General features: G+C 41.0%; 1 protein-coding gene across 1 annotated transcript in view; it reads left to right on the forward strand.

Annotated features, from left to right (window-relative positions):
- Positions 1-16,522, forward strand: part of ank3b (ankyrin 3b) — a 439,316-nt gene that overhangs the window by 186,449 nt on the left and 236,345 nt on the right. The window contains exon 4 of the mRNA XM_068052458.1: positions 15,213-15,311. Within this exon, the coding sequence (XP_067908559.1) occupies positions 15,213-15,311 (99 nt within the window). The remainder of the gene's footprint in view (positions 1-15,212; positions 15,312-16,522) is intronic.

Genomic DNA, 16,522 nt, shown 5'->3' on the forward strand with positions numbered 1-16,522 from the left:
CCTTCTCAGGTGGACATAAAAGAGCCTAGAGTACTACTTAGAAAAGAGCAGGGAAAGTTCTCCCTGGTGTATTGGCTAATATTTATCACTCATCCAGTATTACTAAAACAGATAATCTGAGAATATTTGTGGGAACTTGCTGTGCACAGATTGGCTGTCGCCTTTCCTACATTGCAACAGTGATTGCTCTTCAAAAGTACTTCATTGGCTGTAAAGCACTTTGGGATGCCCTGATGTTGCGAAAGGTGTTATATAAATGCAAGTTTTTCTTATTAAACAACGTAAGGGAAAGTTGCCATTCACTTTAGCTTATTCTGAAAATAGGTAGATGATGTTGATAACTATTGAACTTTTGAAGCATTTTGGAAGAAATGTGAGGTAAATTCGGGAATGGATTGTTATGTTCCCACTGTCCTTTGAAGTGAACTTTTGCCCTTCCCTGGAATGTGAGCTGCAATAGGAATTGAGTTGAGGAGCAATACATTGCAGGATTTATGGTAACAATGCACTAAGGGACCAGACTTCAGTAGGCTGTGAACTATGATGTGCATTCCATTCAGAGATTAGTCAATCAGTGTGACTGGCTCTGAGGAACACTGCAGCAATGCTTCAATCTCTACACACACTCGAACCTATTTTTTCATTTTACATTCTAAGCCAACTTGGAATATTCAACACTCCGAACATTGTCTCGGCGAACAGTAGGACTACCTCAGCTGGCATTACATCTTGCAGCTCCCCTCCAGGAAGGCAGAACTGATTCTCGATTGCTGACATCTCTACCCTCGATTTTCCTACTGCGTTTTTCTGCGTGATAACATTAGGAACAGGAGTAGACCTTGCAGCCTTCTCAATCCTCCTTTGCCATTCAGTTATACCATGACTGATCTGCACATCAGCACCATTTATCAATTCTGATAGAATCTTAGAATGGCAGCAGTGATGGGTTGATATCATTTGGGGCAGGTCAGAGTGTGTTCTTACTTAACAAATACGAGCTAGACATAGAAACAGGAAATACTGCAATTACTCAGCAGGTCAGGCAGCATCTGTGGAGAGAAAAACAGTGTTAACATTATGTATGAAATGTTAACTCTGTTTTTCTCTCCATAGATGCTGCCTGACTTGCTGAGTATTTACAGCAGTTTCTGTTTTTATTTCAGATTTCCAGCATCCGCAGTATTTTGCTTTCAAGCTAGACATAGAATGGATTATACAGATCATGGTATCAATACATATAGGAAGAAGAGTAGGCCATTCAGCCCCTCAAGTCTGTTCTGCCATCCAATTACATCATGGCTGATCTGCATGTCAACTCTTACCCTCCTTAGCTCCATAACTCTTGATACTCTTAGCGAAAAGAAAAACCTAGCAATCTTAGTCTTGAAAGTTCCAATTGTCCCCCAGCATCTACAGTCTTTTGGGGCGAGAATTCCAGATTTCCATTACCTTTGTGTGAAGGCGTGCTTCTTGATTTCACTCCTGATTGGCCTGGCTTTAATTTTAAGATTTGCCAACTTGTGCTGGATTCCCCTACTACGGAAATAGTTTCCCTGTATCTACCTCATCAAATCCCTTGAACATTTTAACTACCTCAATCAGACCACCCCTCAATTTTCTAAAAGCAAGGGAATACAAGGCACATTTATGTCCCCATCCTCATAACTTAACCATCTCAGTGATGTTCTAGAGTTCCTACAGCAGCGAGATTGGCGAATGCACCGTAAATTTATTTGTCTAATCTGTCCATTTGGCCATCGATGAGATCTTCCATGTTTCCGTGCGTTTCTAATTGGAATAGGCTGCTGCAAGGATTGTGAGAAATCGGAAGCTGTGCGAGCATATTTTCCAAGCGACTGATAGAATCAAACTTACAATACTGGAAGAGGCCATTCGTTCCATCTTATCTGTCTTGGCTGTTTGAAAGAAAGGTTGTGCTTAGTCCCACATCCCCGCTTTTTGTCTTTAACCCTGTAAGTTTCTTATCCTCAAATATCTGTCCAACTCCCTTTTACAGTTATTTATGGAATCAATTTCCACAACCTATTCAGGTGCTCCAGATCCTGAGAAATGTCTGAGTGAAAAGATTTCTCCTCATCTCCCCCACTAGATATTTTGACCTCTATTTATTGACCACCTCGCTGGAGGGAATAGTTCTTTTCTGTATTTACTCTATTAAAACTTCTCATCATCTTGAAAACCCTCTTTGAGGTCACCTCTTAACCACCTCTCTTCCAAGGAGAACAGTCCTAGCTTTTCCAATCTTTCCTCATAACTGAAGTCCCTCATTCCTGGTAACATTCTGGTAAACCTCCTCTGTATCCTTTCTAAGGCCTTTACATCTTTACTGAAGTGTGGTGTCCAGAATTGTCTGCAATATTTCAGCTGAGGTCTAACCAATGATTCATAAAGTTCTAGCATAATCTCTTTTATATTCTATTCCTCTGTTTATAAATACAAGAACAAAGAACAAAGAAAATTACAGCACAGGAACAGGCCCTTCGGCCCTCCAAGCCTGCGCCGATCCAGATCCTCTATCTAAACATGTCGCCTATTTTCTTAGGGTCTGTATCTCTTTGCTTCCTGCCCATTCATGTATCTGTCTAGATACATCTTAAAAGACGCTATCGTGCCCGCGTCTACCACCTCCGCTGGCAACGCGTTCCAGGCACCCACCACCCTCTGCGTAAAGAACTTTCCATGCATATCCCCCCTAAACTTTTCCCCTTTCACTTTGAACTCGTGTCCCCTTGTAATTGAATCCCCCACTCTGGGAAAAAGCTTCTTGCTATCCACCCTGTCTATACCTCTCATGATTTTGTACACCTCAATCAGGTCCCCCCTCAACCTCCGTCTTTCTAATGAAAATAATCCTAATCTGCTCAACCTCTCTTCATAGCTAGCGCCCTCCATACCAGGCAACATCCTGGTGAACCTCCTCTGCACCCTCTCCAAAGCATCTACATCCTTTTGGTAATGTGCCGACCAGAACTGCACGCAGTATTCCAACTGTGGCCGAACCAAAGTCTTATACAACTGTAACATGACCTGCCAACCCTTGTACTCAATACCCCGTCCGATGAAGGAAAGCATGCTGTATGCCTTCTTGATCACTCTATTGACCTGCGTTGCCACCTTCAGGGAACAATGGACCTGAACACCCAAGTCTCTCTGTACATCAATTTTCCCCAGGACTTTTCCATTTACTGTATAATTCACTCTTGAATTGGATCTTCCAAAATGCATCACCTCGCATTTGCCCTGATTGAACTCCATCTGCCATTTTTCTGCCCAACTCTCCAATCTATTTATATTCTGCTGTATTCTCTGACAGTCCCCTTCACTATCTGCTACTCCACCAATCTTAGTGTCGTCTGCAAACTTGCTAATCAGACCACCTATACTTTCCTCCAAATCATTTATGTATATCACAAACAACAGTGGTCCCAGCACGGATCCCTGTGGAACACCACTGGTCACACGTCTCCATTTTGAGAAACTCCCTTCCACTGCTACTCTCTGTCTCCTGTTGCCCAGCCAGTTCTTTATCCATCTAGCTAGTACACCCTGGACCCCATGCGACTTCACTTTCTCCATCAGCCTACCATGGGGAACCTTATCAAACGCCTTACTGAAGTCCATGTATATGACATCTACAGCCGTTCCCTCATCAATCAACTTTGTCACTTCCTCAAAGAATTCTATTAAGTTGGTAAGACATGACCTTCCCTGCACAAAACCATGTTGCCTATCACTGATAAGCCCATTTTCTTCCAAATGGGAATAGATCCTATCCCTCAGTATCTTCTCCAGCAGCTTCCCTACCACTGACGTCAGGCTCACCGGTCTATAATTACCTGGATTTGCCCTGCTACTCTTCTTAAACAAGGGGACAACATTAGCAATTCTCCAGTCCTCCGGGACCTCACCCGTGCTTAAGGATGCTGCAAAGATATCTGTTAAAGCCCCAGCTATTTCCTCTCTCGCTTCCCTCAGTAACCTGGGATAGATCCCATCCGGACCTGGGGACTTGTCAACCTTAATGCCTTTTAGAATACCCAACACTTCCTCCCTCCTTATGCCGACTTGACCTAGAGTAATCAAACATCTGTCCCTAACCTCAACATCCGTCATGTCCCTCTCCTCGGTGAATACCGATGCAAAGTACTCGTTTAGAATCTCACCCATTTTCTCTGACTCCACGCATAACTTTCCCCCTTTGTCCTTGTAACCCATTTGCTTTTTAACCACCTTATCAACTTGCCCTGCCACTTTTAAGCATTTGTATATAAGGGCACCAATGTCTCTCTGCTCATCCACATTTATCAAAATTGTGCCATTTATAGTAAATTGTCTTTCCAGATTAGTCCTTCCAAAGTGCCTCACTTCACACTTCTCATGGAAATCCATCTGCCATGCTTCTGCCCATTTCACCATCCTGTCTGTGTCATCCTGAAGTCTGTAACTATCCTCATCGCGATCACATTGTCAAGTATCATACCTTCTGCAAACTTTTTAATGCTGCTCCTCACATCCGAGTCTAGGTCACTTATAAAAATTGGAAAGAGTAATAGACCCAAAACTGAACCTTGCAGACCACCTTCCAGTCTGAAAACATCCATTCCCCACCAACCTTTGCTTCCTGTCACTGAGCCAATTTTGTATCCATACTCCCACTTTCTCCTTAATTCTGTGGGTTTCCATTTTTTAATAAGCCTCTTGTATGGCACCGTGAATGCTTCCGAAAGTCCATATATACATCAAGTGCACTACTTTGATTAATCTTCTCCGTTACCTCATCAAAGAATTCAGTCTAGTTGGTCAGTCATGATTTGCTTAACAGATTCATACTGGCTCTCCTTGATTAATCCATGCCTTTACAAATGAGAGTTTATTTTGTCCCTAATAATGGTTTCCAAAAACTTCCCCACTATCAATGGTTGACTGACTAGCCCATAGTTTCCTGGTTTAACCCTCTCCCCATTCTTGAATAGTGGTATAACATTAGCAACCCTTCAGTCCTCTGACACTACCCCTATATCCAAATGGACACTAAACCTGTACCAGATGGACTGCACACATTCAAGAAGGCAGCTTACCACCACCTTCTCATGGGTAATTAGGGATGGGCAAGAAATGCAGGCCTTGCCAGCAGTGCCCACATCCCATGAAAGAATAAAAGAAAGAGGATTGAAAGATTGTGATAATGCCTGTGCTATTTCTACCTTTGCTTCTTTCAGCAACCCGGGTTGCATTCTATCTGGACCAGGTGACTTATCAACTTTTAGTAATGCTAATCTTTTTAGTGCATATTTTCTACTTATTGTTATCCTGTCCATAACTTTCCCCTCTTTTTGCAGAACCTTTGCATCATCCGCATTCTTTGTGAAGACAGGTGAAATACTTTTGCCATGTCCTCTACATCTATATGAAGATTTTCCTTTGGGTCCTCAATAGGCCCAAATTTTTTCCTCGCTAATTCAATTTGATAATGCCTTCTAATCTTTCCTCATAACCTCTTTTTGCCTCCTGTATTAACTCTTCCAATTCCCTCCTGTACTTTCTATAATCTTCCTGGTTATTAAATGTATCTTACTCATGCCAATTGTGATAAGCCTCCTTCTTCTGTTTTATTTTATTAATTTCCTCTCATGGGGGAATCTAGGACTAGGGGGCACAGTTTCACAATAAGGTGTCACCCATTTAGGACGGAGATGAGGAGGAATTTCTTCTTTCAGAGGGTTGTGAATCTTTGGAATTCTCTACCCCAGAGAGTTGTGGAGGCTGGGTCATTGAATATATTCAAGATTGAGATAGATTTTTGAACTGTAGGAGAGTCAAGGGTTATGGTGAACAGGCAGGAAAGTGGAGTTGAGGCAATGATCAGATCAGCCATGATCTTATTGAATGGCAGAGCAGGGGCTCAAGGGACTGTATGGCCTACTCTTGCTCCTATTTCTTATGTTCTTATTTTAATTTTTATTTTCTTTGTCATCCAGGGCTCATCAGCTTTGGATGCCCTACCTTTTCCCTTCAAAGGAATATATCCAGTTTGTACCTGAACTATTTCTTCCCTGAATGCCCTCCATTGCTCCATCATTGCTTTACCCTGCAATCTCCTTTCGTAATCTACCTGTGCTAGATTCCTACTTAAATCACCAAAATTTGTTCTTCCCTAGTTGAGCTTTTTTGCCTTCAGTGTTTTCTGGTCTTTTTCCATAATTACTTTCAACTGAATTACGTTGTGGTCAATGTTAGCTGGATGATCTCCTACTGTAAAATACTCCACTTGCCCTATTGCATTTCCCAGAACCAGATCCAGCTGTTTCCTGCCTTTTGGGACTGGAGATATATTGGTTGAGAAAGTTCTCCTGTACACATATTAGAAATTATTTTCCTTCCCTATCCTTAGTACTATGTTTTTCCAGTCTATATTGGGGTAATTAAAGTCTCGTAATATTTCTACTCTATATTTGTTTAACGCTTTTGAAACGTGCTGATAATTTTCTCATCTATCTCCTTATAACTGTTGGAAGTTTTTTTTATAGAGAGCTCCAGACAATGTAGCAGCTCTCTCAACATTCCTCAACTAAAACCAATTGGATTCAGCCCCAAAACCATCTAATAAATCCTTTATATTTAGAACTGTAACATCATCCTTAATCAATATTATCACTCCCCCTCTTTTTTCCTCTCTATTCCTGAATACTTGGTAATCGTGGAATATTAAGAACCCATTCCTGACCTTGTTTGAGCCTTGTCTCTGTTAATGCAATCACGTCATAATCCCATGTAGCAATTTCTGCCTGCAGTTTACCAACCTTAGTTACACTACGGGCATTGACGTACATACAATTTAATACCCTTTTCGTCACTTCTGCCTCAATCTGGCCCCTGCAATTTTTGGGATAGTTCTAATTTTACTGCTGTTTATATCTTTCTGTTCTCTCATTTCATTTCTGCTGCTCTCTGCTATTTTCTCATTTCCTTTCCCCTGCCAAATTAGTTTAAATTCTCCCTAACAGTACTTGTTAACCTCTCAGCAAAAGCAGTGGTCCTGGCTTTGTCCAGGTGATACCCATCCATCTTGCACAGGTGCCCCTTCCCACATAATTAGTCCCATTGCCCCAAGAATCTGAAACCTTCCCACCTACATCACGTCTCCCACCATGCATTTACCTGCACTATCTTCCTGTTTCTATACCCACCAGCAAGTGGCACCGGGAGTAATCCTGAGATTGTTGCCTTTTGAGGGCTTGTTTTTTAGTCTTTTTTCGAGCTCCTGAAACCCTACTTGAAGGACTTCAACACTTTTCTACTTATGTCATTGGTTTCAACATGGACCAAGACTTCTGCTGTTCCCCTCCTCCTCACAGAATGTCCTGTACCTGCTCAGTGTTATTCTTTACCTTGGAACCATGACGGCAACGTAGAGTCATAGAGTCGTACAGCATAGAAACAGGCCCTTCGGCCCACTGCGTCCATGCCGACCATAATGCCTATCTATACTAATCCCACCTGCCTGCATTAATTCCATATCCCTCTATGCCTTGCTCATTCAAGTACCTGTCCAGATGCCTCTTAAATGTCTGCCCCCACCACATCCTCAGGCTGCTCATTCCAGATATCCACTATTCTTTGTGTGAAAAATTTACCCTTTTGATCCCCTTTAAACCTCCTCCCTCTCACCTTAAATCTATGCCCTCTAGTTTTAGTCACCCCTAACATGGTAAACAGACTCTAGCTATCTACCCTATCTATGCCTCTCATAATTTTATATACCTCTATCATGTCCCCTCTCAGCCTCCTTCGCTCCAGGGAAAACAGACCCAGCCGATCCAATCTCTCTTTATAACTCAAACCCTCCAAACCAGGCAACATCCTTGTGAATCTTTTCTGCACCCTCTCTAGCTTAATCACATCTTTCCTGTAGTGCGGCGACCAGAACTGCACACAGTACTCCAAATGCGGCCTAACCAACGTTATGTACAACTGTAACATGACGTCCCAACTCTTCTACTCAGTGCCTCGGCCGATGAAGGCAAGCATGCCATACGCCGCCTTCAGCACCCTGTCTACCTGTGTTGCCACTTTCAGGGAACTATGTACTTGCACCCCAAGGTGTCTCCACTCAAGAACACTCCCCAGGGCCCTGCCATTCACTGTATATGTCCTGCCCTGGTTTAACTTCCCAAAATGCATCACTTCACACTTTTCTGCGTTAAATTCCATTTGCCACTCCCTTGCCCACTTACCCAGTTGATTTATATCCTGTTGTAACTTTAGACAACCTTCTTCACTGTCCATTATACCACCAATTTTGGTGTCATCTGCAAACTCACTAATTATGCCCCTTACATTCACATCCAAGTCATTAATATATATGACAAATAACAGAGGGCCCAGCATCGATCCCTGCGGCACACCACTGGTCACCAGCCTCCAATCTGAAAACAACCCTGCACTACCACCCTATGCCTCCTATCACCAAGCCAATTTTGTATCCAATTTGCCAGCTCACCCCGGATCTCATGTATTCGAACCTTTCCGATATCACGATTCGACCAAAATGTAAACAGGATGGCAATGTAAAATCTTGAATCGGGCTTTTAAGTGAAGTTGCAGTATGGCACTTGTCCAAAGACCAACTCCCACTTGACCAGTTCCTCCTTTGTGCAATTGGTCAGCATGCTTCCATTCAGACCACATTGTTAAAGACTGGTGAATCTGAGTGTAAAAATTCCATGGGCACACTGAGCCTGTTCTCTGGTCTCAGGGCAGTTATCCCTGGTGTCCTGGGCAATATGTATTCCTTAGCCAACAACATTAAAACAAATATCTGCTCATATATCTCATATTGCTGTTTGTGGGACCACCTCCAATGTCCCTTTCCTCTCCAAAGTCCTTGAACACATGGCCGCCTCCCATATTCGTGCTGATCTTTCCCGTAGCTCCATGTTTCAACTCCTCCACTCAGGCTTCCTCCTCTGTCACAGTAACAAAATGGCCCTCATCAAAGTTGCAGATGGCATCCTATGTGACTGTGATGAGGTGAGCTATGCCTCCTGTAAGATTATTTTTCTCTCTTGAATACAAAAGGCTAAGAAATCAAGTAAGACACTGTCATTATTTTCTAACTTCAAAGAATTTAATTTGACATACAATGAGCCAGTTTGTTACAGAATCATGGTGGTAATTTCTCATACAACCTTTTTCTTTATAGTGTGTGCAGCTCAATACAAAGAATTGATCATGTTCTTTGTCTTGGGGAGGAAACAAAGGTTCCTTTCCTGCAACATCTTGTTTTGATGTCGCCCTTGGCTCTCGTCAAAAACATTTGTAGAATGAGCTGTTTCGTATGGTTTTCTTTCTAAATCTGCTGTTTAATGATCAAAGAATTTCATACCAGTTTGCAGCCTTTGCTTCCTTATCTCTGCAACTATCTTATCAGTTATTCCATAGTTCAGTTTCATCTGGTTAACTGATATGACTCTCTCTCTCTCTCCTTCTCCCTCTCTCTCTCCTTCTCCCTCTCTCTCAACATCCTGGACAGTATGCATTCTTCCTTCGATCAAACTTGCAGCTATGTTCTTTACCACGAAAGTGAAGGTTTCATTTAAGTCCATTATTTTAGTTGTCTTTAAAAACAAGTATGAAAAGTCCAAAATCTTTAACTTCTTATCCTTTTCGACCTGTCTGCAGCTTTAACGTGGTTTACCACACCACCCTCCTCCAATCCCTCTCCCCCATTGTCGAGCTGGGCGGACCAAATCTCGTTCAACCATCACCCCTGTGCTCACTGCCCTACATCGTCATCCAATGTGGCAACACCTCGATTTTAAAATTCTTGATCTTACATATAAATTCCTTCCTGGCCTCATTCCTCCTTATCTCTGTAGCCTCCTCCAGCCCGACAACCCTTCAAGATCCCTGTGCTCCTACAATTCTGGCTTCTTATGCATCTCTGAGTTCCTTCACGATTTTCAACGCTCCGCCATTGGCAGACGTGCCTTCAGCTGCCTAGGCCATAAGTATCTGTACTTCTCTCTCTCTTATAAGTAACTCCTTAAAACCTACCCCTTTGCCCAGGCTTTTAGTCACCTGATCTACTATTCCTTTATGTGGCTTGGTGTCAGATTATATCTGACAACAGTACTGTGAAGCACCTTGGGACGCTTTTACTACGTTAAAGGTGCTGTATAAATTTACGTTGTTCTTGCTGACCTTCCTGTGTGCAATTTGGCTGCCATGTTCCTACATTACAACAGTGTCTACATATCAAAAGTACTTAATTAGCTTTGGGGCATCCTGAGGTTGTGAATGGAACTATATGAATGCAAGTCTTAATTTTCTTTCTTAAAGGAAAACTAGAAAGATTCTGTGCAGCTTTATCATTCATTAAGATTGAATTATAACCTCAATTCCTTGATGATAAAATTGGACTTCCAATGAATCTGCCATGCATCATCTCATTATTGAGATCAGTATATGTATTGGTTTATATTCCCTTGAGTATGGAAGTTTGTGCAGTGATCTGATCGAGGTTTTTAAAGTGTTAAAAAGATTCAATACGGTAGATACAAGAAACTCTTTCCTCCGTTGAGGAAGTCAAGAACATGGGGCCGTAATCTTAAAATTAGAGCTAGGCAATTCAGGAGTGAAATCAGGAAGCATTTGTTCACAAGGTAGGAGAAATCTGGAATTCTATCCTCAAAAGGCTGTGTATGCTGGGACAAATCAACTTTACATTGCGTTATATGGAGTATACAGCACAGAAACAGCCTATTCAGCCCAACTGGTCTATTCTGGTTTTTATGTTCTATATGAGCCTCCTCCCACCACTCTTCATCTAACTCTATCAACAATTCTTCTCTTTTGCCTCATGTACTTGTCCAGCTTCCCTTTAAAAACTTCTTTACTTCAACTGTTCCCTACAGTAGCGAGTTCCACATTTTTGCCACTCTTTGTGTAACAAAGTTTCTCCTGAATTCCCTATTGGATTTATTAGTGACTATATTATATTTATGGCCCCTAGTTTTTGAATTCCCTATGAGTGGAAACATCTTTTCTATGTCTACCCAATTGAACACCTTGGTCATTTTAAAGACCTCTGTCAGGTCACCACTCTTTTTTTCTAGAGAAAAAAGCCCCATCCTGTTCAATTTTTCCTGACAGTTCTAACCTCTCATTTCTGGTATCATCCTTATAAATCTTTTTTGTATCTTTGTCGATGCCTCTGTATCTTTTTTATAATATGGACACCAGCACTGTGCCTATTACTTAAAGCGTAGTCTAACCACGGTTCTATGCAAGTTTAATATGACTTCCCTCGCCTTCAATTCTATTCCTTTAGAAATAAACGCCAGTACTTGATTTGCTCTTTCAATGGCTTTATTAACCTGTATCGCTACTTTTAGTGATTTGTGTATCTGTACCTCCAGATCCTTTTGCTTCTCTACCCCATTAAGACTCTTATTATCCAAGCAGTTTGTTCCTTATTCTTCCTATCAAAATGCACCACCTCACCCTATCCATATTGAAATTCATTTGCCAATTAAATGCCTATTCAAGTTTATTAATGTCTTACTGTATTTTATCACAATCTTCCTTTGTATATACTTCCTGATTTAGTGTGGTCCGCAAATTTAGAAATTCTGCTTCTGATTCCCAAGTCCAAATCGTTAATGTAAATTGTGAACAACAGTGGTCCCAGCATCGATCCCTGTGGTATATCACTTCCCACTTTTTGCCTTAACTACCTTTCACCCCTACTCTCTGTTTTCTGTTTAGTAGCCAGCTTGCTATCCATTATGCTACCTGTCCCCTGACTCTACACACTGTGACCTTAGCCATGAGTCTACTATGCAGTAAGTTATTGTCGATCTTTTGGAAATCCAAGTATATCACATCTACTGCATTATCCTCATCTACTCTTCCTGTCACTTCAAAGAATTCAATAAGGTTGATCAAACATGACCTTTCCTTTTGAACTCCATGCTGATTATGTTTTCGGTTCCTAGATGTTTTTCTATTACATCTTTGAGTAAAGATTCCATTATCTTTCCTATCACTTTTGAGCTAAATGGCCTATTTTGCCCTGAAGCTTTCAAGACTGAGATCACTAGATTTTTGTTAGGAAAGGCTATCAAGGAATATGGAGCCTAAGGTGGGTAAATAGAATTACGATACAGATCGACCATGCTATAACTGAATAGCATAACAGGCTCAAAGGGCTGAATGGCCCTGTTCCAATATTCCAATATGTATTGATAACACTGAATTGAATAATCCATTCCTTTTCGAGGTCAAACTGCAAAATAACATATGAATTTGGAGCAGGAGTAGGTCTTTTGGCCCAGCGAGCCTGTTCCGCCATTTGATAAGATCGTGGCTGATCTGATTGTACCCTCAACTCTACTTTTCTGTCTACCCCCTGTACCCTTTGACTCCCTTGTCAATCAAGAATCTATCTAATTCAGTCTTAAAAATATTCAATGACCCTGCCTCCGCTGCTCTCTGGGGCAACAGAATTCCACAAACTAACAACCCTCTGAGAGAAAACATTTCCCTCATCTCAGTCTTAAAAGGGAGACCCCTTATTTTTAAACTGTGTCCCCTGGTTCTAGTCTATCTCATAAGGGGAAACATCCTTTCGGTATCCACCCTGACAAGTCCCCTCAAGATCTTACATGTTTCACCTCTCATTCTTCTAAACTCCAATGGATACAGGCCCAACCTGTCCAACCTTTCCTCATAAGATAACTCCTTCATCCCAGGAATCTATCGAGTGAGTCTTCTCTTAACAGCTTCTAATGCAGTTATATTCTTTCTTAAGAAAGAGGGCCAAAACTGTACACCGTATTCCAGTTGTGGTCTCACCAACACCCTGTACAACAGTCGCAAAACTTGCTTATTTTTATATTGCATTCCCCTTGCAATAAACGACAACATTCCATTTGCCTTGCTAATCACATGCTGAACCTGCATACCAACCTTTGGTGATTTTTAGAATCATAGAAAGTTTGCGGCACAGAAAGAGGCCACTTGGCCCATCATGTCATTGGTCCATTTTTATTAAACTAGAACCCAATAACCTGTCTCAAAAGCAATTTAATACAAATCTATCATAGCTCCCATTTGAAGGATCTCTCATTCATTGGTAAATGAAGCGATCACAACAGGACAGCCTTTGAAAATTTAAACAAGTCTGTAACATCTTATTCCTGTGTAAACCTGTGCTTTAATAAACCCAGTGTGAATGCCTTTCACTCTCAGCCAGCCAGTCATCTTCTGGCTGCCTCGGTGCTGTAGCCCAGGATCCTTTCAGCTGACCACCAGCGCACTCAGCTAACTCAATCTGCCCCACTAGGTTAGCGTTCTTACAGACAGGCAGGATCATCATTACTGCACCATTGTTTGTGGAACATGTTGATAGGCTGAGGGTTGTGCGTTTAAATTCATAGCAGAGCTGGCGCTAACCTCAAATAAACTTACATGAAAAGGAACAAAATATAATGTAGCAATTGAGTGCACCAAAAGCATAGTTTTTATTGGAAAAAAGTTGTGTTTTAATCATCTTAGACTGACCTCTAGTAAACCCTCAGTGTTTACTTTGGGAGCATTAAACGTGACCTGCTGAAACTTCTTGCAATGTGTGCATGGCTTTTCATGTGATTGAATTAATCTCATCCTTTAGTTGAACTGTATTAACTACTGCAGTTCAACAGAACTTAAGTTTGGAGGCTTCTAAAAGCATTGACTGAGTAACAGGAACATAGGATTTGCAAGACAAAAAAACCCAAGATCCATCTAGTTTGCCTTCTACCATCCTAACCGTTCCATGATGCAATGGTAATGGAGTTGTTGCATAATTATAGCAATCAATCTCTATCAATTAGTCTACCACAGACCCAGACACCTATGGTATGAAAAGCTTAGCACCAATCAAAACCTGTTCCAATGTTACGAAAGTGCTTCTATATTTTTTGTTAAGTATATGTTTTTGAGGACTTATATTTGAATTGTGAAGATGGATTCATTGGAAGGCTGAAGATTTCATAGAAGCTGGACTTTGCTTTGTTGTTGACAGTTCATTAAAAGAACACTGAGATGTCATTTAAAAATAGCCTTGCTGGAAATCATGTGCTTTAAGCAGTAAACAACAGAAAATCTGGTGACCTGGGGAAGATGTTTACAGAGAAGTGACAGGTCAAGATTTATCGGGGTCAGGAGGCTTGACTGTTGAGGTATTGTTTGTGGTTTCACTTTGGACAGTGTGTTGGGATGTGAACTGTTTTGAACACAGTTGGAGAAAACTAGCCAAGAGAGCAGTCACTATCAGCTCACCCTGTTCCATCTCTTTGAGAACTTCCTGAGAATTAAGTGTAAGAAACAGAGAAACTGATGCTGCATTTCTCCTGAAAAGCCTGCCAAACTGATCCTCAAAGTTGCCTGAAAGGAACTGCTCTAGAAAGATCCCGGTGACAGCTGTCTACACATATTTGGGACGCCAGACCAAAAAGGGACAACTGACATGTTTCCATATAATATTTTTTTTTTCTTTAAGAATTAGCAAGTATTTGACCAAGTATTCTTTTTTGTCTTTTTTGTAACAGACTTGTATAGAGAGAATTTCTGTATTATTTTTGTGTGTGTTTTTGTGTGTGGGGAATTTAAAAGGGGGAACTTTCATATTTCAGTCTGTGTGTTAATGTTATGCTTCATTACTGGTTAAGTCTTGTTTTATAATAAATTGATAATTTTATTTATTAAAGAAACCTGGTTGGTGTATTGTTTTCTGGGATAAAGAGTAGAGTATATTAATGACTGCATCGGTAACTGGGTAAACATTTAAAAAAAATACGTATTGTGACCTGTGAAGAAGTGGAACTAGAAAAGACAGTGCACTCCTCCCACCTCGGTCATAACACCAATCACGAAGTATGAATTTTTCACCCACTTTATACTGTCAGGGGTAATAGAAAGACAATACCCTGCCAGCCAGCAGTGAGGCTAGGAGGGTTTCTGATCACCCTGTTGGCCTATGGAGAGTACACCAGTGATTTCTCATAGATATTCAGTCAGTCATACCGTGGATTTGAATTGCTTGTAATCTAACTGACTGATACACAGCCTCTTTACACTTGTTCTTTGCTGTGGTTGCACTGGATTGCTCCCCCTTGATCCCTAATCCCTTCACTTTTCACTTTCAGAAAGGAAATACCGCCCTGCATATTGCGTCGTTAGCTGGACAAGCAGAAGTTGTACATGTCCTCGTAACAAATGAAGCAAATATTAATGCCCAGTCACAGGTAAGACCTTAATGTAAGACCTACTGTTTGTTTGTCTATATGTATATTCATATTATAGGCTCATGTATTTATAAAATACACAAATTTATCATTATTGGTGTTAAAATCTCACTGGTGAATACTGGGATCTAAATTGGGAAATTGCGCTATCCTATCCAGGGGTTATTTTGTGTCCTTAGATGTAAAATCATGGGCAGTTTCTCAATACATGTTTCCACCTTGTGTGGCCACGGTGATATTTTTAAAAATTTATATGATTGTAGTTGTTGTGCTAAGATAGAGGATTTCTTTATGTCAAGAGGAGAGATACTTTAGTATAGTGAATCTCTGATACATATCAAGCATGCTCGATAAGGAACACAATGAATCTACAAAGAAGCATCATTCACAAGTGACAACATCAGGAGTGAGTTATCAAATTATTTGAGAGCAGATAAATTCAGTGATGAGCTGCAACTCACTGAGTCTTCTGGTTGTGCATCACACAATGTAAATTGATGTGTAGACTGAAATATTGATTTTGAGGCCCACCACACACTCAGAAGCCACACAGTTGAAATCCACTGGGTGTTTTAGCCCAGAGTCGAATGCATTTTAACACTGACTAATGCAATGTGGATGAGGTTTGAGCCTCACAACTCAATATGACCAAAGAAAAATGCACACTTTTTCATAAAGTCTGAGTTCAGACACTGTTTGGCACTAACCTGGGCAATGATCATTATAGTTCAACCCAGTGCCAGAAGTACTGAAAAAGCATTCTACATTTTTATTTGTTTTTAAATCAAGTTTTGGAATAACATCAACTGTGCTTCATGAATAGTTGTTGGGTTCTGTTCTAACCAGAGCCAAGATGGCCTCCTAAGGTAAATGCCCTGATTCCACACTCAATGAAGTCACAAGAGAACTGATATTAAAGTTGTAGCAGTATTTATAACACATGCTTCCCTATGGTGTATCTCCCCATTGGGAGCTCGGGACTGGTGACTTTGCCCTTCTGATTCTTCAGTGGCAGTTTTGAAGATAGCATTGTATTGTTTCCGTGTTAACAATGAATTCAGATTGTCCTAATCAATATTGGACTTGTGGATGTAGAAGAAATATTGTGACCAACAAAAATACAATGTTACAGATGCAACTTTGAATAAACGATGTGCATTACTGTTGAAAATTGTTCCCTTGATTTTTATCCAGAACAGTGATCAATCAGA

Source organism: Heterodontus francisci, chromosome 20, assembly GCF_036365525.1.
Source record: "Heterodontus francisci isolate sHetFra1 chromosome 20, sHetFra1.hap1, whole genome shotgun sequence".
Classification (NCBI taxonomy): Eukaryota; Metazoa; Chordata; class Chondrichthyes; order Heterodontiformes; family Heterodontidae; genus Heterodontus; species Heterodontus francisci.